This window comes from Aspergillus oryzae, chromosome 8 (genome assembly GCF_000184455.2).
Source record: "Aspergillus oryzae RIB40 DNA, chromosome 8".
In the NCBI taxonomy this organism is placed as follows: Eukaryota; Fungi; Ascomycota; class Eurotiomycetes; order Eurotiales; family Aspergillaceae; genus Aspergillus; species Aspergillus oryzae.
The window spans coordinates 674,400-701,531 of record NC_036442.1 but is presented as its reverse complement, the minus strand read 5'-3'; the positions used below and the strand labels follow the sequence as shown (position 1 = coordinate 701,531).

General features: G+C 48.2%; 5 protein-coding genes across 5 annotated transcripts; 2 read left to right on the top strand and 3 right to left on the bottom strand.

Annotated features, from left to right (window-relative positions):
• Positions 1 to 462: 462 nt before the first annotated feature.
• AO090103000224 (uncharacterized protein) lies at positions 463 to 12,163 on the bottom strand (the record flags this gene model as incomplete). The annotated part of the gene is made up of 2 exons (XM_023233384.1): positions 463 to 5,707; positions 5,766 to 12,163. The coding sequence occupies 2 exons, from the start codon at positions 12,161 to 12,163 to the stop codon at positions 463 to 465; spliced, it is 11,643 nt and encodes a 3,880-aa protein (XP_023093864.1).
• A 1,359-nt stretch (positions 12,164 to 13,522) lies between these two features.
• On the top strand, positions 13,523 to 14,765 carry AO090103000225 (isopenicillin N synthase family dioxygenase; the record flags this gene model as incomplete). Its single annotated transcript, XM_001826765.3, has 3 exons — positions 13,523 to 13,828; positions 13,884 to 13,952; positions 14,022 to 14,765. 3 exons carry the CDS (start codon positions 13,523 to 13,525, stop codon positions 14,763 to 14,765), a joined length of 1,119 nt encoding a protein of 372 aa, XP_001826817.1.
• Positions 14,766 to 15,151: 386 nt separating this feature from the next.
• On the bottom strand, positions 15,152 to 19,369 carry AO090103000226 (ATP-binding cassette transporter YOR1; the record flags this gene model as incomplete). Its single annotated transcript, XM_023233383.1, has 3 exons — positions 15,152 to 16,501; positions 16,562 to 19,090; positions 19,145 to 19,369. 3 exons carry the CDS (start codon positions 19,367 to 19,369, stop codon positions 15,152 to 15,154), a joined length of 4,104 nt encoding a protein of 1,367 aa, XP_023093865.1.
• Positions 19,370 to 20,336: 967 nt separating this feature from the next.
• On the bottom strand, positions 20,337 to 21,032 carry AO090103000227 (GNAT family N-acetyltransferase; the record flags this gene model as incomplete). Its single annotated transcript, XM_023233382.1, has 1 exon — positions 20,337 to 21,032. One exon carries the CDS (start codon positions 21,030 to 21,032, stop codon positions 20,337 to 20,339), a length of 696 nt encoding a protein of 231 aa, XP_023093866.1.
• Positions 21,033 to 23,885: 2,853 nt separating this feature from the next.
• On the top strand, positions 23,886 to 24,733 carry AO090103000228 (uncharacterized protein; the record flags this gene model as incomplete). Its single annotated transcript, XM_023233381.1, has 2 exons — positions 23,886 to 24,322; positions 24,661 to 24,733. 2 exons carry the CDS (start codon positions 23,886 to 23,888, stop codon positions 24,731 to 24,733), a joined length of 510 nt encoding a protein of 169 aa, XP_023093867.1.
• Between the last annotated feature and the right edge of the window lie 2,399 nt (positions 24,734 to 27,132).

Below are 27,132 nucleotides of genomic sequence, written 5' to 3'. Positions count from 1 at the left end.
TTCATGTAGCCACGTTAAAGTCATGTATGGAAGAAAGATAGAATTACAGAAACCTCGCTTGCATTAGAGTATATATATATTTGAATCAAGTAACCAAGCTACAAAGTTTCATACACAGAACATTATTCCAAAATACCATAAGAATATATATATATTTGGGAATGAATAGAGCCCGAGATATTAATCTTAAAACTATTTAAGTTACTATCACCAAATAACAATAGTTTAAAATAGAGCGAACTAAAAACCTCACGTATTGGTAAAACAGGCATGGAATACATGGATTCCGGCTGGCGTAAGCGGCCCGGAATATGGGTTCTTCCGGCCGCTAAGCGGCCCCACAACAGCTCTGTGTTTATTTTTAGCTGGTTTTAAACCATCATCAATTCAAGCATTCACGATCAAGACCATCAATAGACCGTCGACGATTTTTATAGTATTCACCCCCGAACCGTCTTCTTACTAGTCCAACTCAACACGTACAGTTTGGCACTCCGAGTTGACAATGACATCCTGCGCAGCGACAAACCACGGGAACTTTGATTCCCTCTTTGCTCTACCAAGCCAATACAGCATATGCAGAGAGTCCATCTGATCGGCTCCTACAACAGTCCTGTCAACAGCTTCTGCTGCATCCGATAACTCAAATGTGGTCGAGATCATATGATTTTCGATCGTCACTTTTGCTGATACCTGTTGACCAACACTGATCAATGCACACCTTACAATAGACGTAGCCAGCTCGCCGAGAGGCAGAAGGGAGATGAGGCGACCCCATCCCTGGGCCGTTGGAATGCAGTTCATCTGTTCTGCTATTGCAGAAAAGGCGGCAATTATATCCTGCGGTGGCGGTTGCACATTCGGGGCCTGTGTGAGACGGTGGATGGTCACCTGCGTGTTCATCTTCTCAGCCGCCGTTGTTAGGATCTTCTCACTTGCCCACTTTGATGCGAGATATCCATTACGGCCGTCTGTCGGCGGGGCGGCATTGCTTTCAACTACCTTCTCTACCGCACCACTGGAGAGGAAATGGATCGGGATTTTCCGGTGGCTGGCAAGGGCGACGACATTCTTGGTGCCTAGCACGTTCGCGCCACGAATGATGGGGTAAGCGTCCCAAAATGACCGGTTGGCACCGGAATGAATTATGACATGGGCGGAAGCTGCCAGCGTAGCAAAGGTGCTTTCATCGAGCCCAAACATGAGTTGACCAAGGTCTCCGTTCAGCGCGGTGAATTTAGGAGAAGCTGAAGGAAGAGGTCGGCCAATGCCTCTGCCCTCGGTACGGACTCCAACAGCATATATATGAGACACGGTAGGTTCGGCAAGGAGCCGTTGGAGAATTACGTGGCCCAGAAAGCCCGTGGCGCCAGTTAAGACAATGACGATGCCTTGATCTGTTACCGGCCGCGGTGGTTCGTGATTGATGGCCAGGTCCGGCAGCGACGTTTCCTCCATCCAATTGAGCTCAATGGTAGGGATCGCATTTTGTACAACTCCGGCCATGGCACCCAAGGTGCTTGCTGAGAAAAGCTCCACCAGCGGCACAGAGACTCGCAGGGTCTGCCGGATGAGCGCTTGGAGCTTGACTAGCAAAACAGAATTTCCTCCTACCATGAAGAAGTCATCCTCGCGACCGACGCCAGTAGCATCTAGTGAGGTCGATTCCAGAACCTGAGCCCAGATCTCCCGGAGCATGGCTTCTGTCCCCGACAGCTCCTCGACAGGGCGGTTGCTCGTGGGTGCTTGTGGCAGTGGCATGGCACGAATGGCTTTTCGGTCTACCTTACCATGGATGGTGAGGGGAAAGTCATGGACCGGTATGAAGACAGATGGACACATATATTGCGGAAGAGGAAGGTTTGCTCGCAGCTGCTGGAGGAAGCCGTCGAGGTCAGAAGGTGCACCGCCCTGTGTACTCGGTGCAAGGACAACATGAGCTGTGAGCAGCTGGCTGTCCTCACCGTGGATAGAGACCACCGCATTCAGCACCTTGCCATCTGAAGCTTGGATGATACTATTTTCGATGTCCTCAAGCTCAATTCGGATGCCACGGATCTTCACTTGTGTGTCTCCATCCAACCGACCTTCGATCACCAGGGACCCATCACTTAGTAGGCGACCACGATCAAAAGTTCGGTATGCCCTGGTCCAGCCAGACTGGGTGTATTCAGATGATGCAAAGTGGCTTTCGATAAACTTCTCTGCAGTCAAGGCTTCACGATGAAGATATCCTAAGCACGGCCCAGCACCCCCTATCAAAATCTCGCCCGAGACTCCGGGGGGCACGAGCTGCATGTCCTCGTCGACAACATATGTGGTATAATTAGGTAACGAGAAGCCGACGGGAAAAATGTCATCCGGAGTCACACTAGGCTCTTTGTAGTCAATCTTCATTTTGTGAGAGGAGATAGTAATCTCCCCTGGTCCATACGAGTTGTACAGAGATAGATTGGGTAGTTCCAACGCCTGGAATCCCTGCGAGAGTGTAGTGGTCAGGTGCTCGCCACCCCCGAAGGCATGTTTCCAGTTGGTAGCTGTACGCAGTGAGGCAGACCCATACCGCAGCCACATTGAATATTCAGCCGGAGTTGCTTTGGTATAAGTGATTTGTTCATCCCCAATCAACTTGGTAAGCGACACAGGATCCCCGCGAATATCGCGTGTGGCCACCACCACGCGGCCAGCGGTACAAAGACCCGTCAATATCTGATCCAACGAGTGATTGAATGTCATGGCTCCCTGTTGGAGTACTACCTCCGGCCCTAACTCCCAGCGCCGTGTGTATCCCTCAACTTGATTTCGGATACTAGAGTGTCGAAGCAGAATACCTTTGGGCTTGCCAGTTGACCCACTTGTGTAAAGAACAGCGGCAGGCGCATCTGGGCTCGAGAGATCATGAACGGTTAATGGTAAGCCGCCGTAGGCGCAAATTTCCGACGTATTTAGTAGCGCTATGCCAGGGCAACCTAGGTCTCTAACGTTGGGGTCCGTTTCATCATTACAGAATATAGCTGTGGGTTGACAGTCTTGGATGACCGTCATTAGTCGGCTGGGCGGGTTACGTAGGTCAAGCGGCACATAGACTGCATTGAGGCGCCAGATCGCGAGCATGCAACACACCCATTCTGCGGTTGGGTGCTGGAATATGCAGACAAATGAACCCGGGCCGACACCGACATCCCGCAATGCAAAGGCCAACGTGCGTACACGATCCATCATCCCTCGATAGGTGAAGCTGCGACCTTTGGTGTCCATTACAGCGATAGTGTTGCTTGGCTGGGCGACAGAAACTTCCTCGATCCTTCTTGATACAGTGGAAGGCCATTGTGACTTGTAAGTCGGGCCTTGGCCAACCTCAACAGCGCGCTCCAGGTCTGAAGGGTGCCAAATGCATGGTGCATGCACTTGAAGATCGAGGTCACCCGTGAACGCTTCCAAAAGGTTAATGTAACTGCGAGCAAGAACCTCACTGCCTTCCTTGGAGTAAAGTGCTTTCTGGGTCCGGAAGTGAATTGTCGCATCGCCTCGAGCAGACTCGGTGACGAGAAGCGTAAGGTCATAGATTGTTCGTCCGACAGTCATCTTCGTACAGGATGAGGTTATGTCTCCTAGTTTCACTTCACCTCCAAGGCGAGGTTGCCAATCCATTAGGACCTGAAACAGTGGACTATGTGTGTTGCTCCGGGGGACTGCTAGTTCGTCGAGCAGTTTATCGAAAGGCATAGCAGAGTGGGTCAGCGCACCATAGCATGCGTCCCGGGTACCCGCAAGAACATCGGTGAAATTATCTGGAAGTGTCCGGAAACGTAGTGGCAGCAAGTTCAAAAGAAATCCCACCGTGCTTTCGTTGCTAGGATCCAGTCGGTTAGAATCAGCAACTCCAATGCAACAGTCCTGTGTCTTGGTAAGACGAGCCAGAAGGATTCTCAGCACCGCTAGAGAAAAGTGAAATGGAGTGACTCGGTGCCTACGGCACTGAGATCGAATTCTGTCCATTATAGTATTCGAGATACAGAACTGGAGCTCGTGCGTGTCATACTCCTTAAGGGGTGGACGAGAGCGCACTTTGGTCATTGGAAGAAGTCCAACTGGCTCCGGTAACGGGTTCAGCTCCTTCTTCCAGTAGTCTAATTCTCTCTGCAGCATTCCTTGTTCATACGATATTCTTTGTGCAGCGGCGAAGTCTGGGTATTGACGAGAAACTGGTGGCAGCGAGAGTTTCCTATATGCTTGATCAAGTTCCTCAAGGAGAATGAAGCAGCTAGCACCGTCCATGCACATATGAGGGTATCCAATTATCAGGAATGTACTGTCGGCCGCAGGAGTCTTGACCAAGCGGAATCGAATGCATTCTCCCTTCTCTGTATCATACGGATGGTCACAGATTCGGGCATATTCATCGAACAGCCCGGACTCGTCTTCAATATCACACACTTCCAAAGTCACTGGAGAGATAGGCAAGATGGCCTGGCATGCACTCTTCATCTCTGCTCCCTCACTCAGATAGCACGTTCTCAGCGATTGGTGCCTTTGGCTGACAATCTGGATAGCTGATTGTAGATCCGCTTCAGAGGGTTGGCCATCCATAGTAAAAAGGAGGGTGACATTGAATGCTGCCCGGTCTTCATAATATTGTTGAAGAAACCAATACCGAGATTGTGCATATGATAGGTGTTCTACTCGGGCATATTCTCCTTTGCACAATGGCATGTCTCCCAAATTCGATGCGGCACCCGAGCTTCTAGTGGTCGGTGAAGCAGAGCCGGAGCTTTCGGAGGATCCTTGTGCCCAAGAAACTGACGAGCCCTGTTCATCTTGTTTCGCTGTTTGGGTAAGCCACTCCTTAGCAGAATATTGGACCAATGAGCCAATCGATGCGTTGTTGAGAAGGTTCATGATTGGCATGTCGATACCCATTTCATTCACAAACCATGAGCGAAGGCTGGTAGCAACCAATGAGTCTACCCCTAGCTCGAATAACGCTGTATTGGCAAGAATAGGGTCCTCTTTCCTCAGTCGAAGGGTCTTCTGAAGCTTTGCAGTGAATCTCCGTTGGATAATCTTCTGCAAGTTATCAATCTCTCGGCCACTCCTGATCAGCTCCTCTTTAAGGGTGAGGTCTTGCCCTCTGGACTGCCCCTCTACTGGTGTTGAAGGAGTAGCTTCGGGACCAATCATAGACCAAAGAATCGGGTTCTGAGAGAAAGCAACGTCTGAATTCTTCATGCCCTGGTCAATAGCTGCCGCAGGGATCACATTTAGGGCACCCTGGGAAGACACGCGGCCGCCAATGATGGCTTCTGCAAATACTTCACCAATATCCTCTTTCGAAAGGCCCATTTTCGCAAGGGATTTGGAATGTATTATGCTGGCTACTAAGCCCTTACGTTTCCGCTCATATGCAGTATCGAATAAAACGGCGCCATTCAGAGAAGTCTCATATTGGCTTGGAAAACCAGCTGGCCACATATTTGGCGCGGAAAGAATGAAGAAATTCATTTCGCTACCATTAAACACATCGCTCAGAATTCTGGCGCCGTGGATCTTAGGTAGTGATGTGCTTTGGACGGTTATGGAGGCCGTGTCTGGCGTAATATCAGGGTCAAATGTCCTAATAACCCCACTAATAACACCTCCTATCTGGCCGATATCTTGAATGATGGTGCTTTTCACCGCAACGACCGACTCCTGATCGGTGATATTCCTTTTTCCGTGTCTGTGTTAATATCCAACCATCTTGCAGCTTCTTGGAGGACACTTACATGCTCATAAAATTCACCTGGGCTCCTAGCTGGGCCATTTCATGTATCCAATCCCGATCAACAGCAGAGGATGACTCTATGAGCACGACCTTTCTCGCGCCTTTATGAATTAGTAATTCTGCTACTAGCATCGCCGTTGCCCCATCCATATTTATAACAAGATAAGCCAGCTCCGCGGAAAACAACAGCTCAGAGCTAGCTTTCTGCACGATGGTTCGAACAAAGGAATGCTTAGACCAATCGACCACTGCCGGTAGTCCTGTGTCATATTTCAAACCAGCAAGCTGCTGGACATCAATCACGCTACATCCCGGGTCCCTAGCATAATCTCCGCCCTCCGTTAGACCTAGAGCTATGTGCAGAAAGTTTGCAATTGTGGAACTGCTGGCTTTATGGCCCCGTATGCAGGGCTCCGAGGAGAAGAGGTCTTCGATTCCTGCCACAGTAACGCCCGGAGCTAGCGGTAAGTCTGAGCGAGAGAATATGCCCCCAGTCTCTTCAGCACACCTCAATATCATCGATACGTTATCTGGAAGTAACTTAACAAGAACGCGATTGGGGCTCAATGGATGGATAAAACGATCAGATGTGGCGGATTCAGAACTGCCGGTTGTGAACAGCAATGACACATTTTGTATATGCGCACAGGCTACTAGTAGCGCCCGAAGAGGGTTGCAAGGCTCGTGGACGACGAGAGTGGTGTTCGGACCAGCGAGGGTCACTGCTGCTACAGCTGTAAGTGCCAAGATCACAGCCATCAGGGCCTTCGGCCCATCTTGAGCAATACGCTCGAACGGCCAGACCCAGCAAGATGGAACTGAAACAACCGAAGCACATTCGTCCGAAAGAGAAATAACGGAGGACTGCCCGTTGAGCACCTTCCCAACGACAAGATACAAATACGCATCACCGATCTTGATTGCCGACTGCGAGGATAACGTTACTTGGATTCGAATCTTTTCAGGTTCCTCAAGCACCACTGGCTGTATGGCCAAGTGATGATGGCCGGAGCTGGAAACAAGGCGGACTCCAGACTTTGAGAGCTGGACGTCTTGGTATGTGGTTTGCTGATAGGCGGTCGCTCGCTGGTTCATTAATTCACTATACCTCATCCTGGGGATGTAGACCACTCCATCCTCCAATAACAAATGGGGCTCGTTGCTCCATACGTGTGTTGGGAGTTGGTGATCATTACTAACTGAACTGTCAGTCACCCGAAGAAGCGCCGTTGCAAGGCTACACGCGGTGGGCTGAGTGCCATGACTCAGTACAAGGCACTGCAGGCGAAGATTCTGCTTTTGCGAAGAGAGACTGCGCAACACGGCAGTAACGTTACCTTGGTTCCAGATACTGGACCTAGTCCCTCGTTTCACCCAGAGGATATTGTCACTCATGTTCACCATGTTTTCAATTGCATTGTATCGGTCTTCATCAAGGTCTTCGGAGTATGCGGTGCCTATACCGTCCAGGTAAAGGACATTTATCTGGGTTTGGCCCACCACGCGGAACGCTTTCAATTCCGGAACCTTAACGAGTGAGCGGAACCTCGGGGTCAGAATTGCTTCCAGCCCCTGCAAAAGATTCACAGTTTCAGGAGTATTGCCTCCAATGATGTAAAGATCACGCTCGTCGGCGGCTGTCCTAGCACTCATCAATGGGTCTCGAAGGGTATTAACTGTATCATCGACTGCCTGTGACACTATCAAAGAGTAGGGCTGCAGAGACGCTCCGACGGCGGGAGTTATCGTATCAACCCCGGAGAAGCCACTATCCTGAAGGGTAGAATGCCACATATCGGGTGTCCATATTTCCTCTCCCTTAAGGCCAACGGAAGCTGCAAGAACCACGGTATGGAGTACGGATGGATTCGTCTCCTGGATAGCCAATAAATAACCACCTGGTTTCAAGAGGCGACGAAGGTTCAACAACGCTTGCTCGCGGGCGGTATGGTTATAGAGTACACTGGGAATTAGAACCACATCGTACGAATGCTCTGTGTAACCTTGGTTCACTGGGTTCATGGACAAATCAAGGTGTATGATTTGCTGCTCATGTTGGTTGTCCACGTCACTTTGTGCCGTTGCGCAGTAACTGGGTGGTTGCGTGCGTACATGAGACTTGAAAGCCAGGCCCATACCAACCAATGCATCATTTGCTTCTGCGTACCCTGCGCCTCCCACCTCAAGAATGTTCAGATGGGGATATCGGAAACAGATCTGCTCCAACACGTCCCGCATGCGACATCTGAGCTTATGGAGATGAACTGAATTCTTTTGCCATTGATCCAAAAGATCGCATGATGCCTCTACCTCGCCCTGCTGTCGAACACTATTAAGCAGGTTTCTGCCTGCCGTGTGCAGAATGCCATAGGTTCTACAGCTTGAGCCTTCGGGCGCTAGCGCTTCAACTCGTTCGATTGTATCAAACATCCACTCCTTACGACAGGTCGGATGACTTCCGGCGCTCGTCTGCTCTAGTACATTATCGATCCAGTCCAGTAAGGCGGCAGTCTGGCCACTCGTGTGGATTCGTTCGTGCTGTGGGACAAGCCTGGCCGCGTGGGCCAGATAGCAGAGGGAAATCCGCTCAAGTGCCTCCAGGTCCGTATCCTCGACCCCGATAGGTAGATCTGCGTTATCTGCAGTGACATGTGGAACCAAACGGCCCCAGGCAACTTCTGAAAACAGTGTGTGACTGCCCGCGTCCGGCTCCCTGGATGGCACAAGGGTAACGCCCTCTAGCTGCATAATCCCTTGTCCCCCGTCCGCGAACAGATCAACGTCGCCTTCTATTTTATAGCTAGTAGCATTGCTCAAGATACTGTCGAATACCACTGCATTCTTTAGTAAATGCGAGTGCAGTGACATGGGATTTAGAACAATCCGCCTAATCTTACTCGGCACAAAAGGGACCGACAATAGTCTCGGACTCTGTGCGTCTGCGGCTGCTAGAAGAGTTTGAATTGAAGCGTCAAGGGCTGCTCCATAGTAAACTTGGGTCTTTGGGCACGTCTGTTCCAGGTTCCTTAAGAATCCGCGTGTATGAGGGACATGATGGTGCAGCTTGGAAATCACCTTGAGCTCTTCAGAGACTTCATATCCCAACTTGGCCAGTGTTGAATAAAATGGAGCAGAATCCGTCAGCGTCAGGCTGCAGTCATCAAATGGTTGAGTAGGTAGCAGCATTGAGGACTGCTCTCCTTTATGGAGCGACGATTTCCCCGACGCACAGCGCCGCATAGACCCTTCAATTTCAATATAACACGCGAAGTCCAGATAAACAACGTTCTTATCTTCAGTCAGCACATCGACTTTGAACAATGTTTCGATGCTCTGCTCCATATGGCCATCTAAAACAACTGTATGCAATAACTCGACGTCGGAAATCTCGACGAAGCGAAATGGTTGGGCGTTTGTAATGATCCTTGCACCTTTCCATAACATGGCCAAGTAGGCGCTTATGGGAAATATGATCTGTGATTGAACACGGTGCCCATGAATCCACGGGATATCCTCGTGGCGCAGGTGGTTGCGCCAACGCCATTCACCTTCGCCTGAGTCCGGACAGAGAATTCCTAAAAGCTCATCCGGCGCATCCTTGCGGTTAAGCGCCACATCTGTTAGGCGTGATACACCCCAATATTCCTCCCGATGATCAAATGGGTATGATGGGAGATGCTTCAGGAGCTGTGGCTCACGGGTGCTATCGCAGAGCTTAATATGTTCTGCCAGGTGAATAGAGTCCGGCCCTAGGTGGGCCCAGCAGGTTCCAATCATAGATGCGACAGATAGCATGTCATTAGAGCCACGTTTGAGCATACTCGTATAGGGTATTTCAGGACCAGATAAGCTCTGTTGGAAAGGCCCTTTCAAAGCTGAATGTGGCCCAATCTCAATGGCAAGGTCAAATGACGTATCGCGGGTTACTGCAACCACAGCCTGGTTGAACCTAACTGGGCTGACCAAGTTCTCGTTCCAGTACTCTGCGGAGAGTAGTTTCCGGTCATCTTGGCTCATTATGCGACCTTCAAGTACGCTAGAGAACCATTTTGCGGCCGCACTATTTTGAGTCGGTGTGATGCGACAATCCTCTAGCGCTTTCTTATATTTGGCTGAGCAAGCCAGCATATGATTTGAGTGATACGCAGTGTCTACCTTTAGCGCCCTGCAGAATTTGCCTTCATCCTGCATCACACTGCATAACTCGTGAATTCCATCAGCATCTCCTGAAAGAGTTACACTATTCGGAGAGTTATAGGCGGCAATTGTCACTCGACCTGCCCACTTTGACTCTCTGCACAGGGATTCTGCTTCCTCGTGGGACAGGCCAGCGGCTGCCATGGCACCTGCCTGGCCACCCCTGCTCCGAGCCAGTCGCGAAAATACCCCCCTGAAATAGGCGATGCGAATTGCATCAGAGGCCGTGATGAAACCGGCTGCATGTGCAGCAGCTATCTCGCCTGATGAATGCCCTATAACAGCTGAGAGCTTGATTCCTAAAGTCGATAGAATCTTTATCAATACTATTTGGATGGCGGTGCACAAGGGTTGCGACACGGTGGCCTGGTTTATCCGTGATGTGTCTGGCGACAACGAGAGCTCGTGCATCAACGAAAAGCCTGTGTCGCGATACTGGTCTGGTAGCTCGTCCAAGGATTTCTGCATTTCGGCCATCCAATTACCTGCTTCAGGGCATGCTCTGATCAACTCTATACCCATTTTCGCCCATTGTGCTCCCTGACCAGTAAATATCCCTAGAATGCGTTTTGGACCACAGGGCGGGGCTCCCAGGATAGTTTCAAGTGTGCCAGATTGCCGGGAACATATTTCTTCTTTTATGGCATCTCGTAATTCTGAACCTGATGATGCACAGAACCAAACTCGGTGACTGAGTAAACTACGTCGAGCGAACAATGACCACGCCAGATTTGTCAAGTCAGTGTCGGGATTCTCATCAAGAAATGTACAATAGCGATGCAGCAGCTGCCCCAAAGCCCACTCCGAGCTTGCTGAAAAGACGAAGGGTAGAATAGCTGGTGGACCCTTCAAGGAATGGCTCTCTGAACCCACATCGTAACTTTCCAAAATTATATGGGCATTAGTGCCCCCGAAGCCAAATGAATTAACTGATGCACGCCTAGGGGTTCCCGGTGAAAGGGTTGGCCATGGAAGAACTTCGGTGGGCACTCTCAGTGAGCCTGCATAGGGAGCAATGTCAGGATTTAGGTTCTCAAAGTGCATGTTTGGGCTGATGGTGGCGTTTTCAATGCACAGGGAGGCTTTTAGTAGACCGGCCAGGCCTGCTGCGCCTTCTGTGTGGCCGATGATCGTCTTCACGGAGCCAACCAACAAGGCGCTACTGTCGTTACTAGCCGTGGCACTCGGCCCGAAGAAGGCGCCATGAATCGCCCTAGCTTCCTGTGGATCTCCGGCCCGTGTCCCAGTGCCATGAGCTTCGAAGTATTGACACCGATCCTCGGGACGGTTCTGAGGATCTAATCCGGCGTCCGAATATGTTTTCATGATCAAATCCTTCTGGGCCTCTGGAGATGGCATGGTAATACCCGGCGTTCTTCCATCTTGGTTCACATTAGTCGCTCGCACCACGCACTCAATGTGATCGCCATCCCTTATTGCATCGCTTAGCCGCTTCATCACCACAGCAGCAACGCCCTCACCACGAGCGTATCCGTCTGCATTTGCATCCCACATACGACTGTGACCAGTGGGACTTAGCATGTTGAGACTCGACTCGCTCAGGAAGACATTGGGAGCCAGAATCAGGTTTGTGCCAGCAGCGACGGCAAGGTGGCAATCGCCGTCTGCCAATGCCCTTGCCGCTAAGTGTACGGCTACCAGACTAGAGGAACATGCCGTATCCACGGTGATCGACGGCCCGCGGAGGTTGAAGAAGTATGAGATTCGATTTGCGACGATTGCTTGGGAGGTTCCCGTCGCAGCGTATTGGGGAAGGGTGTCCAAGTCCCGGAAGACCATGCTTCGATAGTCATCACACATGACACCGCAGAAGACCCCGGTTGAGGATCCTGATAAATCCTCAAGGCGACATCCGGCAGCCTCTAGGCCTTCATACACAGTTTCTAATAGCAATCTCTGTTGGGGGTCGATACTCTCAGCCTCGGTTCTCGAGATGTTGAAGAAAGGTGCATCGAATCGGTCTATTGGTTCCTCAAGGAAGTAGGATTTGACGGCGTTGGTTGTTCCAGGGCGTCTTGGATCATTGTGGTAGAAGGCATCTGCGTTGAACCGTCCTGAGGGTGGCCCGGAGGAGAGGTCCTGAGGCTCCAGGAGAAGCTTCCATAGTTGCGCTGTGGTAGAAGAACCCCCAGGAAATCTACAGCTGCGCCCAACAATAGCAATTGGTTCTGCTTTGGCCATGGTGGTTGTTGCCCCAATTCAGATATGAAGCCTCCCTAACACTGGACGCCTGTTTAGGTTTCAGTCTTTTGCTATCACAGACAGGTTACATACATACATATATATATATATATATCTTTGTTCGTCCTCGCGGTTGTATAAGCACGGCTTATCGTTCCCACGTCGCCGTTGGAGTTCTGACAAAATAAACAAGAAGCTTTTATTATTGAATGACCACCCCACGGTAACCTTTCTCAAATACTACCAATATCTAATTGTTCTTCGGGTTAGCCCTTGTTTGAACAACGGAGGCCGTGCAATTGCGCGCTACAGCTGGTCATAGCCCGGTCAGTATGAAGATCTCTCTGTCTGGCTTGGCATTAAGCTGCTGTTCCACGATCCTTACAGATAGTGGCTGGCTGAACCGCGCTGCACTCCCCCCTTGCTTCCACCAACATGAGTAGCAGCAGCCGCCCAGTGACCACATTCAAGACGATGCAGCCAAGAATACCAAATGCTAGTGAATCGATCGGCAAGTTTGCCAAGACGGCGATGCGGAATCGAATGCACGTCGGGTTATCTCGGCCTCTCAAGCAGAACAGAAACAATCGCCAGACGAATAGGGGGATTTTCCGTCCAGTACGGCTTTATCTACTGCCCAGCCTCGTCTTTATTATTCGGCGGGCTTACAGGAGGGCTGACCACATGTATATTGGCCCAACGATCGACCGCTCAACGGTATTTAAATAGATATCTATGTTTTGGTATCGACGCTATAGAGATAATACGAATCTCCATATCTATCGCTGTATAGCGAAGAATAAGCATCCCAATTCTCAGTCCTATGATCATGTCATGAACCTTATTTGAGGACTTTCTGCATTCCCCAACAAACATATCCATCGTCCTTGGAATGAGCGGTCAAAATCAACTCGGGCTCCCCGATACATAGGATTCCTGACGCCATCGTGGGATACCTTGATGTTAGATGCAATGCAGCTTGCCTTGCTTATCCTTTACCCCCATGCGTGGCTCCTTTGAAGGTAATTTTTTTCTTGGTCGTATATTAATTCCCCTTACTACGTGGCCTGCTAACTTGGGAAATGAATGTCAAGGAAGTATGTCTGGCGGTATGAATAATACCAGGCGGATCGTCCGAGAGTGAACTATTGTTACGTTGCATCGTGCGAATGTGGTCCGACAGCTACAGAAAGGGGGAAACCTTTCAACTATCCAAGCATGCCGGCGGAGGCACCTTGCGGCTAGAGCTGATTGTAGGAAGTGTCAGCACAGTATTTACATTTACAATGGTTGGAATCTCATCTGAAGCTGTCTAAAGCATATCCAAACAGTTGTGTGATCTGCCCCAGAACAGTTACAATGGCCGTGAACTTTACTCAAATCCCGACCATTGACTTGGCCCACGCGCAGTCTCCGGTTACGAAAGCCTCGTTCTTGTCAGACCTCAGAGATGCGATTGTAAAGGTCGGATTCTTCTACGTGAAGAATCATGGCGTGCCAAACAATGTCGAGCGGAACTTCGTAGAGCAATCGGTCAAATTCTTCGATCTGCCCTTGGAGGACCGCCTGGAAGTTGAGATGCTGCATAGCAAGCATTTCCTTGGTTATGTTCGCGAGCAAAACGAGAAAACAGCACAGCGGACTGACTTTCGCGAGACATTCAATGTATGTGGAGCTCCGTGTCTATGGCAAAAATAACATGGCTAATGACGTCCTCCAGCTTGGGATGGACCTGGCCGCTCCAGGAGAAGAAGAGCCCGCCTATCGCAATATGAGCGGTCCCAATCTGGTGCGTATGACATTCTCCTGCGCGCTTTGTGGTGCTCCCTCGCTAATTGAGATGAATGATACAATAAAGTGGCCCAACGAGACTGCCATTCCGGGATTCCGGGCAGCAATGGAGGATTATGTGAAGCACATCCAGACGTTGGGTGACGACTTCAAAGTCCTGGTAGCCGAAGCGTTGGACTTAGAGCCAACAGCCTTTCTCCGCTTTTTCGACGAACAACCGCAAGATAGGCTGAAGCTCGCCAAGTACCCTGTTCCATCCTCTATTGCCGACAGTGAGCCATCAGGCTCCTTTCAGGGAATCGGACCGCACAAGGACAGCAGCTTCCTAACCTTCCTTCTACAGGGAACGCCACACCGTGGCCTTGAAGTTCAGAATAAATCAGGGGAATGGATCCCTGCTCCCCCGATTCCTGGAACATTGGTCGTGAACATCGGTCGCATGTTTGAGGCACTGACCGGGGGTGTTGTGACAGCCACCACGCATCGAGTCAGTCTGGAAGAGAAGAATTTCGTGGATCGCGATGGCCGACCTTTGGGTCCTCGGTTCTCGTTTCCCATGTTTCAGCTTCTGGCCCTAGACCTGAGGCGAGACCAGATGACTTTAGATATGCCCCCCCACATAGTAAAGCTGGCCAAGGAGATCAAGGTCATGTCGGATGCAGAGAAGTTCTTTGAGGAAATGTTCCGGGATTGTGCTGGTAGCGGGCTTTTCATGGCGCGTGTCATCAAGCACGAAGACGTGGCGCGCAAGTGGTATCCAGATGTGTTAGATAATGTCCTGAAGGCGCAAAAGGCGGAGCTTGGTCACTAAGACCACTGTGATGGTTTCCTTGACATAGTTTATAGCTGGAATGACAATACTATAGTTTCCTAATACGGTCTACATTAATAACGTGCTCAGATTGTTACAGAACTTTCAAACATATATATATCTTACAGTTCTACGGTACCTTATTTGAACACGGATTTTGTAGTAAATGTTAGCTACCGCTTCTTAGATACACGTATTCCTAATGATTCTGTGGTATAGTGATTAGACACGATTGCTTGTCCAGAGAAGTCACATAATCGATTATCCACAAAATACTCTGTCACATATCTTCCCGTTCTTGCTCCAACCTGAGATATTTAATTTCCGGAAATACAACTGTTTCTAGTATTATTACCTCCCTCTGGAATGAAGTATGAAAGCTTCATCTACAAGCCAACCGGTCCTCTCTCTAGCTCCTCACGTGTTATGCCACTTTGATTGCACATTTCCCAGAAGATACCCTGTTGCTCCCAGAGACGCACAGGCGTGTCTAACTCGGCGATGCATCCTTTATCCATGACACAGATACGGTCATAGTGAATAATCGTCCGTAGCCGGTGAGCAATGCAGAATAATGTTTTACCATGCATCCCAGCAATAGTTTCCTGGACCTTCTGATCGGTCTGGTAGTCAAGGGAAGAGGTTGCTTCATCGCAGATGATAATCTTGGAATCCCGCACAATAGCTCGGGCTAGAGCCATTAGCTGACGTTGACCGAGAGACAGATTCAGCCCTGCTTCATCCACTCGGGTGTCAAGATGCAATTGGCTTGGACCTGCCGCTTGCTCATTGACTACCTGGCGTGCATCTTTGTCACCATCGGGCGGTGACTCTGGCGGCGGGTCCACTAAATGTGCCTTTCGGAGTGCCGACCAGAGTTCTAGATCTGTATACTCGTTGAACGGGTCTAGGTTGGACCTAATGGTACCCCGAAAGAGTGTAGGGTCCTGTGGAATTATAGCCAGTCGGGATCGTAGATCATGCAACGCAATACTGGCTATATTCACACCATCGATCCGGATATTGCCGCCTGAGAGCTCAGTCAAACGGAAGAGAGCCGATACAATACTTGATTTTCCTGCCCCCGTTCTCCCTACCACACCGATGCGCTCCCCACTTTGGATGGACATTGTGAGGCCCTTGAGCACCAGAGGCAACCCCTCACGGTAACGCATCTGTACATTCTGAAAGGTAATTTGACCTTGTGCTGGCCAGGTGCTTGAAACCTCCACCCGGTGTAGAGGGGCCGTTTTCTCCTCCTCCTCCAGGGAGGTGCCATAGTGATGGAGTCGTTCGGCAGAGTTTATGTGCTGTTCAAGCTCCGTATACTGACGAATAGAGAACTGTAGAGTCTGTGAAATGCTAAGCATATAGGAAAGGATTAGGCCAGATATGCTGGGTGAAACATTGAAACGAGATGTGACGACGAGTACCCCAGTGACAAGAAGTAATGTATTGCAGACAAGATCTAGACGAACCGAAAGCCACCTCTGGTTGGCAAATATGAGAAAGTAGGCAGCGTTCGAAGAATCGATTGCCCGACCGATATTTTGTCGGAAATAGACCTCCATATTGTACGCTCTGATACATGCAATACCCGTGATGGCCTCATTGAATCTCGCAAACACGACTGAGCGGAGAACAGCTTCATGTCGCTTCAGGCTTTGAGCAGAGGCCCGGTGGTATATTGTAATAAGAATGACAATGGCTAGTAATGGTCCCACCGCAATAGCGAACTATCGAAAGATTGTCAGTTCTGAAATAGCGACAAGGAGCAAAGGAAGGGGGCCGCTCACATAGTGGAAGTACACAATGACAAGTATCATGATAGCAACAACCATGAGGAAGAGATATAGAAACAGCCGTAGTGCCTCACCCAACTCACTATCCAGTACCTGCACGTCTTTTGAGAACCGATTGATGATGCGCCCTAGCGGTGTCGTGTCAAAGAATGAGGTTGGTGCCCGCAGAAGACGGTACATCGCATCTTCGAGCATCACTTTACTAGCATTGGCCGCAAAGGCTGTCACGCACACCGAAAACAGATAGAGGATGGCGGCTTGACCGGCTGTTATACCTGCATATATACCCAGGTATTGGCCAAGACTCAGTTGTGGAAACCTGTTAGATGCCCAAAACGACAGCCACAACCCGCCCAAAATTGCTCCTCCAGCAGACAGGACGGCTAGGGCGAACACGATGAAAATATTAGCCATGGAACCGGAGGATACGGCATATGCCCTCCAGATGTCTCTTCTTCTTGCATGCCGCGCTCTCTCCTCATCCTTCATCAATGGCGCAGCATTTCTATTTTTAAGCTTCGATTCAGGGCAGGCTTTCTCTACTTGGACCGCATCAGCGATGCTAGGAGAGCTTGGTGTTTCTTCCTTCTCCTGATGGTTGACTGATACGAGACTCTGGAGTACTTCATTCCTCTGAACTAAATGATCGAATGTACCAATATCAACGACCCGACCGGCCTCCATCACGATAATTCGATCACAATGAGCAAGGATGTGTAGTTGATGTGTTGCCAGTATCCTACACCGATCTTTAAGTAGACCACATATCGCCTGTTTCATAATATGGAGCCCGACATTTGCATCCACTGCGGATAGCGGATCGTCCAATAGGATAATATCGCAGTTAGAGTAAATGGCTCGGGCAATATTGAGACGCTGCCTTTGGCCTCCAGATAGTGTGATACCTCGTTCTCCTATCTCTGTCTGGTCTCCATCTGCAAACGTGGCCAGGTCCGCTCGGAGAGCACAAGCGTCGATTACCTGGTCATACCGGGCGTCATCGTATTCTTGGCCAAATAATATATTGTTTCGAATAGTAGTATTCTGGATCCAGGCGTACTGGGGACAAAATGCTGGGGCAGTACGCATACGTACTGAACCTGCCGTTAGGCGCATTTCACCCGCTAAAGCTCCCAGCAAGGAACTCTTGCCGCTGCCGATAGTCCCTATCACAGCGATAAGCTCCCCCGGAGCAGCCTGAAAGTCAATGTCCATGAGGCGGAATGGTCTGTTATCCTTGCTCTTACTAGCAGGCTTAGTGGCGTCATCCCAGGACGACACTGGGGATGCAGAGGCCGATACGGGAATGGATTCCACTCCTGGTGTCTCGGCCTCTATGTCCGGTACACTCTCCCAGGTGAATGATGCCTTTTTAAACTCAAATGCGTTTTCCATGTTCCTATCCCATGTAATAGAGTCTTCCCTTTCCTCTGCTAGGAGAAACTCCTGGAGTCGATTAAGGGATGTCACAGCGTCGGTCGTAGACGTCACGACAACATTCATCATGCTGAGCGGCAATCGAATCGCGTTGAAAACCGCAAGGGAGGCGAAGATACGATCGGATGACAGTGTATGACCGCTCAGCACGTATGTCATGAAGGAAAGCAACGAGGCGAAGTTTGCCATGCTAGTAAAGGAAACAGTATTAGAGTGCCGCGTTGCCAGAAACCGCCGAAGTGAGTCGATCTCGAGTTTTCGTGTCATTCGAAGTCGCTCTAGGAAACTGTTCTCCCACGCAAAGAACTTGATAAACCTCACATTCTGTAATATCTCTTGTGTCAGGCTGACCCGCTTGTCTGTGATAGTATTTATCGCCCTGCGGCGAACGATGATGGACCGAACAGCAAAAGTGAGCAAGCATGTTATAGCAACAAGGAAAGCATATCCGGCCAAGGCGCTGTAGCCTATATTAACCAACAAGGTCACTAGAGCAATGATCAAGGCAATTGGGGTGGCACAAAGTATATGGAGCGAAGCACAGCCTTTCTCAAGACGGCTCAGATCTACCGCCATCAACGTGGTTATCCGTCCATCGCTGTAGCCTGTCCCATTGCCGGCTCTAGCATGACCAGATAATCTCATCGCTTTGGAAAACAACTTAGGAGTGAGGACTGCCTTGAGCTGGCCGCCAGCGATCAAAGATTGATAGAATGCCTGATTGCTAGATATGCTTTGTACCAATTGCATGGTAACAAGGCCAATAACCAAGCCCATGCCCTTGCCCAGGTTCGGCCCCGGTAGATTGTTGTGTTGGGAGGTATAGGCGTCCATCGCAAACTCGATTAAGCGTCGAACAACAAAGGGCGCCAGCACCAACAAACACATACTAAGAATCTGGCATAGTATCCCAATGCAGAGTTCTATTTTTAATGTGTCATATAAAGCCCAAACTAATGGCCTCTTTCCTCCACGTTCAAGCCGCCCGGCGAAGGCTTCATCCAGCTTTTTTGATAGGATACTTACGGATCGAGTTGGATTTACCGTCCAAATATCCTGGATCTCCATCTCCCGCTTGTAACCGAGCTATACTATGGTAAGTCTGTGGACGTACGCTCTCCAGGTGGTCGGTACACTGACCTTGACGATGGGGTTAACCCATTGAAAGGTAATAAGACTTGCAAGATTGGCGCCATATTCTCGAGACACCTGCCTTTCCTGTGGCACTGGAGGAGTTTTACTGGATCGTAATGGATTCAACTTAAACCACTGGAAGTACGATGACTGTTTTTCCTGTTGCGGTTGTTCGTGTTGATCTTTCTCAATCGACTCGATCGCCGGTCCTTGTCCAGTATCGAGGGTCATAGTTGGAAGACTTGGTCAGCTTGATGGGCTGCCACGACAGACAGCTAGCAATGATCCACGAGACTCTCTTCCATACAGCAGGTTCATCAAATCAGGTAAAGGGGATAAGTACTTTCATGTCATTCTTGCTATTCTCCCTCAGAAGGATCGGCGGTCAACCCCTTAAATGTAGTCAGCCAATCCTGTCAGGCAGAGGCACTGGATCAAGTTATGCATAGTAAAGTAAGGTCTTCGAAGGAGTCCGTCTGGGCTGTATACGGCAAGGCCATGTGCTATGGGGCAAAGGTGCAATTGTGGTTGTTGGAATTATTGGAGAATGTGGATCATGCAAGGGGCAGTATCGATCATCATTTTGTCCCCCCTTGGTCGACACCATTCCTCCATGATGGGGCATTCCACTAGTGATCAAATGAACTTTGGACCAGCTTCTTGTGACAATGAGCTCTGTTTTCTAGCCCTTGATTCATAGGGCTCCTATATATGCCGCATGGGAATATGACACAGAATTCCACCAATGATGTTTTCGACTTTATTTGGAAACAAGCACTTTACTTAAGTATACCTTAAAGGGGTCTGCCCAGATCGGTCAAGTTCCGTGATTCCTAATTTAATCTAACGAATAAATAGATTTCATAGCATGATCAACTCCATAACGATCAGAATTTGAGGAGTTCAATTATTTGTCTAGACTTAGCAATATTGAAATGGCAAATGTGACCCCTATCAGTATCCAGTATTTATATACCTACCGAAGTAGTGCACTGAGATATTGAATATCGAATTCCACGAGAACCATTAGAGTAATCTGTTTTCTGCTAACAAACTTTGACTTTCCACCTCCATATAGTAGATGTTAGGAAGGCTTGGTTTCCAAACAATCCTGCCAAATAACTTTGAAGTATACAGCTCACTTTATATATAAAATTTCTGTCGAGCTTCTCATAGAATCCGATCTGGTGCCACTAGGCTATGATACTGCCTCTGCTGATCCTGATACGTCCTTCCACATGAAAATCGCAAATTCTCCCTCTGCCTGGGTACCAACGTACAACGAGACGTCCAGGCCAGCTATCTTGAACCCCATCTTCAGATAGCTCTGGATAGCAGGATAGTTAACATTCGATACTTCCAACCAGACATGGCGGACTGGCCATCTAGCAGAGCCAAGCGCTTCCGCGAAGCGGATTAGATTCCGTCCGATTCCTTGGCGTCGGTACAATGGGCTGATCTCGATATCAGTGATGATCAATCGAGCGTTCCAGCTGGAGAACTTGGCAGATATAAATGCGACGATTTTATTATTATTCCCGGTGGTATTAGGATCTATTGTCGGTGAATCCATAGTAGATAGCGCATTGATATCCTCGACTACCACTGTGAAGCAATCCGGTGACTCGTCGTCCCCATCCGAGTCCTCATCATCTGGGAAGGATTTGTGCAAGGGAGTGTCTAACTGAACTGCCTTGATGTCCAACCCGAAGCCTATATCTCCGAGTTCTAAGTTGGATATGCGGGATTGAAGCTGGAAAACCCGATCTGTCACGAAGGAACTGTCTATCGTGCGCATGGACGCTTGGTCATCCGAGGTCGAGAGGCGGTACCTGAGACCCCTTGCGGCATCTGTGAAGGGTAGTTCGAGGATATCTGGCTCAGTAGGCCCCATAGTAAAGCTTATCATATCTTGAAAGAAATATTTGGCAACAAAAAAGAGTTTAATGGAGGGTGTTGATAGTTTGCTATGTAGCCGGGCGAAGAAAACTAGTGGGGCACATCCCGCTACATTCATTATAAGCAAATCAAATTTTGGAATGAACGGGTAACCCGCCAATAACCCATCTAAATCATATCTCAATATATGGACTGGTAGTACCAGCGGGATTTTCAGGTAGACCAAATCTCAGCTTCACACCACGAGCAGCAATGATAATAAAGATGGATCCAGGGCTGGCAGACTGAGTAGACCTGATAGACTAACAAGTCTTGGTCCAAGTGTGTGTCTTTTACAGCCTATGTTGCATGTATATATCTTGACAACTATCAACAAACAATATATCATCGCTCCATAGTCAACTCTTTCACAATGTAATTAAGTTCCCAATTAAAGAAATGAAACTATTCTTAATGATATGTATTATAAAAAAACTAGGACTCAGATCAATCTCATTAAGATACAAAGATAGTAGGTAGAATACCAACAGTTAGATGTGTAAATAACAGTATTTATCCGAATACGGGGTTCTGGATTCAAGAACATATGAGCCCCCTCACGTGGTTTCGGGGCTTAACCCTTGTCGGGGGGAATTGGCCAACCCAAGGCTATGGAGACGTGAGCTGAGAGTGGAAATTACCGAATTGGGGGTTCAACTTTCATCCCTAGGTTTAACCTGCGCACCGATGTAGCTGTATCCGACTCTAAGGCCCAAATCTCAGGCAACACTAAATTGATTGATCTGAATATCTACATAGTATTTATAGAAGGAGAGTATCCCTCCGAGCTTGGTATTACTTATTGAGCGGAAACTCGGCCAAAATTGTCTGTTTTGTTTGAGAGTACGTGGGTTATTTCTTACTCATCCAGATCGGTAAATATATATATTCCTAGATTGATTATGCGTCTTTTGATCCGCTCAGTTCCATTTTTTTACTTCCCTGGCTCACTTTATCCAAAAAATAACGACACCTAAACATAAGCAAGAGACATAAATCGTTACGTAGGAAACATGCACCATACTGTTAGAAACAACGCAGCTACTTGCCTATTTCGTCAAACATAGCTAGCTGGGGTTAGACAGCTGCGATGCACGTGACCATAGACCATCTGTCAGAACGCCACCTGTGGCTCAGCTCTGTTGCTACTAGGCTGGATAGTCGATAGAATTACAGTTGATGGGATCTTGGGGTTGTATGTTTAAGATGGTCGTGAGGTTGGGCTTCGGCTAAACTGAGATCGAAAGTGCAAGGAGTGGTGCCAGAAGTGTTCGGGCTATCGAACAATGATGACCATGTAGAGTCTGAATTGTTGTTTTTCTTGGGCCCACCAGGCAAGCGTAAAGTGCCCGAAGGGTACGACTAAACGTAACAGGTTTAATTCCGCTTCCCCTCCATCAGGTTACGTGTATCTCAAATGATACTGGTAAATTTCTCTTTTCGTTTTGCTTCCAAGACCGGAGACTTTCCTGGAATTGACTACTGGTTTTGATCGTCTTTTCCTCCTGAAGTCTCAAGCAGGCGCAAATAAGCGTATGGAAAAGCTAAACGACAAGCCCCATCTTTGGAAGGAAAGCCTTCAAGATGTTGAAATAACAAGGACTTGTGTAGCATACTAAATCTCTATACAAGGAGAGCTCGGTGGTAGTTCATATTAGAATATGTAACCATCCCTTCGTTTAGCCCAGGATTTTTGTCTGATTAAAAGGCCGGTTGAAATGGTACCATTGTTTTACTCTATAGTCATCCAAACCAAATCCATGTAGTATAATCAAGAGATATGCTCGAGTAACTCACTTGCTAATTACTATACGAGGCGTATCCCCCCACTCAGCGATAGGATGTAACCTTGATCCATGGCACGTCGCTTAGACTAGCGAAGGCTAGTGGACCTCGCGGTGGGCTTAGGCATGGAAATAACATTTTTAGCCCCACAGTTACTTCCAACGACTTTGGTGTCTGACTTAGCGAACATGGTAACCTGGCTGTGTATAATCAAATAACGGAATTTTCCAGTTGGTTATATCAACTGACACATGTTGTTAACCCAGATAGCAGAGACAGTAAACCTAGCTAATAAGCGGTGTAATGGTCACCAATTTGTAGAAGGAAAAAACATTCGAGGTATCAATACCGCCATAAAAGAATTCTACAGTAAAGGATCCTTTCCATAAATCTAAATCTTTGTATTACGTTTTTTTGATAATAAGATAGTTGGAAAAAAGGGGTTGGGTTGAGACAAGATAAAAAATAGATATAGTTGTATGGAGAGGTCTCTAACCCACAGTTTAAATGACTCCCTAATCAACTTGATTTAATTGCACATTCGATAAGATGTGTTGAGGTGCTTGGAACCCGGAGGTGTTGTTTTACCCCTCTGCTTATATTACATGATTTTGACCCGCCTGCAGCCATTTTATTTGACAAAATAGCCCAGTAGTGCTTGGATATCGCAATAATGTAATGGCAACCCAGTGAATTCGCAGCCAGATGGGTGTCTATAACAAGGCATCGAAGATCGAGTATATGCAGGAAGAAAATTTCACACCAGTGAGACCAGTTTTCTTGGTAGATATGAGTTTGGTGTTTTGAAAGTCTGCCCACTGATCGTTCTCGTCTAAACCTCATCTTCCATTGGGTGTTGCCGCTCTGTGGAAGTACTAAAGGACATGAACTTAAAACATGGTCATGTGGCTTATTGCGTTTGTATATAAAAAGTAAACGAGCCCATCTTATGATCAATCATGACCATCTCCAGAAATATTTCCAGACAATATCCTTACCTATTCCTCCAAATAAAAACGAGAGAATGACTGCCACCGGTCGCTATGGTTCCGACCCTAATAATCACCCTGACCAGAAAGAATTGTCCAACATCATGCGCAACCTAAAGTCCAGCTCTGACGGCACCGCCGCCTTTGTCATGGGTACAGATGGTGTCCTCCGAACTCTGACCATTGACTACGACGTGATAGACGCCATCGGTCTTCCACCTCGATTGATTAAAGCTTTTCTCGATCGGGACGTATTTAATCAGAATATAGAAGATATGTTTCGCGGAGCGGATGGAACGAAAGTGACCCAGGAGCAGTGGTGGAGGCCAGATCCATCGTTATTGCCACCACCGCTGACGGCGGAGCAGAAAGCATGGATTAAGAAGACCAATGAGGAGAACAAGGAAATCATTCAGGAGAATATCAGAAAAATGGAAAGCGGTGAGCTGAAGCCATGTGGGGTTGTTATTCGGTCGGATTATGATATTAGCCCTAGATAGGGAGCGGTGTTATAATGTCATGCTTTGTGCATTAATATTGCTGTAACAGTTCCTTACCTTACAAAGTCTCTTTTGATACCCTCTTGGTTGATCCTCGTAGAGTTCCTCAAATGCCTGACAGCTAAGTAGGAAAATTGAAATGCCAGCAAAACAGCAATTCACAATGCAAACGCTGCAAATGCTGTCTGGACCCAAGCCATTCCGTCTCTACTAGCAGGCTACGCAGCGAAAATTTTTCCTGCTAAAGGCATGATTAAAATGTGCAAGATGCCGCTAGGCTGTGCAATTTGTAACATGCTAATTAACCCAGACGCACCTGCTTCAACTGCATGCTGACAACGGCGTTGAGCGGTGTCCTTCACATGAACCGTTTTCGATTTTGATATCCTTGTCCACGGCAAAGCCTTTAGTGGAACAATATATTAATACCCCGCTTTTGGCTCTTTACTGATGCTGACAATGTACTTAAACAGATGAGGCATTATCTTTCTCATTTCGGCGCGCATCGCAGGCTTGATTTAGTAGTGTCATTGAAGATTTGGTTGAGCTTCCATTTCCTGGGGGAATCCCACCCGAAGAAGAATTCGGATGAGAATACATGTGACAGCAATAGGTAGACGCAAGAGGGTGCGTAAAACCTCTTTGTTACTAGTGACTGTTTTCTCTTCTAATAGTCTTCACTTTTTTTTTTTAATTTTTTATGTCTATTTTTATCTTTAATAAGTGTTGAATTAGACACCCCACCCCTAAATCCCTCATCATCTCACTTATGTCGGAGGTAGAAATATCACTAGTGCGCCAGGGAATGAAAAGGAAAAGGATACGAAACAATTTTAGACTACAACGAAGATTCGTGATGATAAAGAAAACAACATTGTTCTCCCGATCTATTTAGAGTACTATTTACATCAAAAAAATTACCATGGTTGGCTTGTGGGAGTTAGAGTCTTCTGACAGAACCACGGCGCAAATCGGACACTGGCTCCGTCGACGAATTTGGTCATAAACTCCGCGAGCCAAAACGTCACCGATAGCAAAAATGACATGGGGGTACAAAGAGATTCAATTCAAGTCCAAGTGGGCCGACCTTAGGCAGAGGAAAGCGATTAATCCACCCTGGACAAGTCGTCGTATGCAAGTCCTGAATCCAATCTATGACGGCGTAAAGGCGATACCCCAAAACAGATCCGTAGGCTCGTAGAATGAGAACAAGATACAGCCAAGATATTAGTTGAAAGAGAATTTCAAGAAGTTTGTCAGCCAGTAGATCCGCAAAATTGATGCTACCAGAAAGATCACCGCCTAGAACAGATAAAACTTTTAAAATTAGATGCTGCATGGCGATTGAATGGCCAGGGGAGCTGGCCCAGTATTATCGTGCTCCGGCGATGATGACGAAAAGGTGGTATTTGCGAGCGGGAGTGATCCTAGTACGTGTGGGTTCGGGATCCTGGAGATCTGACCCAGCTCATGCGAAGACTGGTGGAATGAAGAGATGATCTCCAGCTCCAAATCAGGGAGACATCACGGGGTTTCTCATCTAGCGGCAAGTTAATTTTTCTTTGAGGGATGTGCGTTTGAAAGTTGGGCTGGGCACGATCGGCCCGTTTGAGTTGCAACATGGTTCCGTCATCCGAGATGCGCTGATCTGCGTATCCTGTCTGCTGTGACGTTACTGCAAACACAGTAACAGCAGGATAGCCTTCGCAAAGTCTTATTAGACTTGGCTTCGAGGCTCCCTGTAAAAGGTAAACAAAGTCAACCTCTCTGACAGGCTTTGCCGAGGCTCCAATTTCCCATCGAGAACCCCATTATTTCTTGAAGTGGACAGCAGAAGGAGTGTCAACAAAAGTGATTTCCAATAATTGCCTATTAGACGGGCTGTAGCCCTGAACTGACTTTAATTGATCAACAGTTTAACCTTTGCCTGTCAAGAAGGTAGTCTCTGCTCTGGCAAAGTGTGCACATGGAATTGCTTTGGGGGGATATACGCCACAAATTGCCGGAGCACCGTATCCCAAGGTAGAGTGTAGTTTGGAATAAGAGCAGCTGCTTTAGGGTCATCGGAGCTCAAACCCAGCAACGCGTATATCTTATCATGCAACTTGGTAGCCGCACGAGTATAGTACATGTCAATAAGCTCAGCTATAGACAGCGCATTGCGTGAATTCGGTATATATCTAGGACGTGCAATCGCCCCATTCATGAGATTGAGAGCAGAATGAATTTGGCCGTCTAAATCCAAGTTCAAATTTCTCAAGCCTAAGCAGAAGATGTGCCCGTGGATTTCAGCAATCCCACACATGATAGGGATATCTCGTGCGACCCCAACTTCCTGAAGAACCTAGATCAACTTCTCAGTATGCTGCTCCCAATATGTCTTACTTGCGTTAGATGAATTCTTACCCAAATGCGTCGAAACCAACCGCGCCGTAACAATTCTAAACATGCTGCTTTATTGGACTCCGACACTGGCGTGCTTTGTTACAGAGGTATGTTTCCGTAAAGAGCCTGTTCTCCGGAGAGGCGAATAGTCTCAAAGGCTTCATCGCTATTATCCGCGACATCGCCAAGCCAGACAAGGACTAGGTAGGTATAGCCGTACATATCCCTCATAAGTGGAATCTGACTGGTCTTTTCATCGTCATCATTTTGATTGATACAAATTGCGTCAACCCATAAACGTCGAACCAGCTGGTCGTCTCGAATATGCAGCAACGCTGTATACAGACTCTGCGTAACCTGAAAGTAGTGACCGTTGACTAGAATTGACTGAGTATCA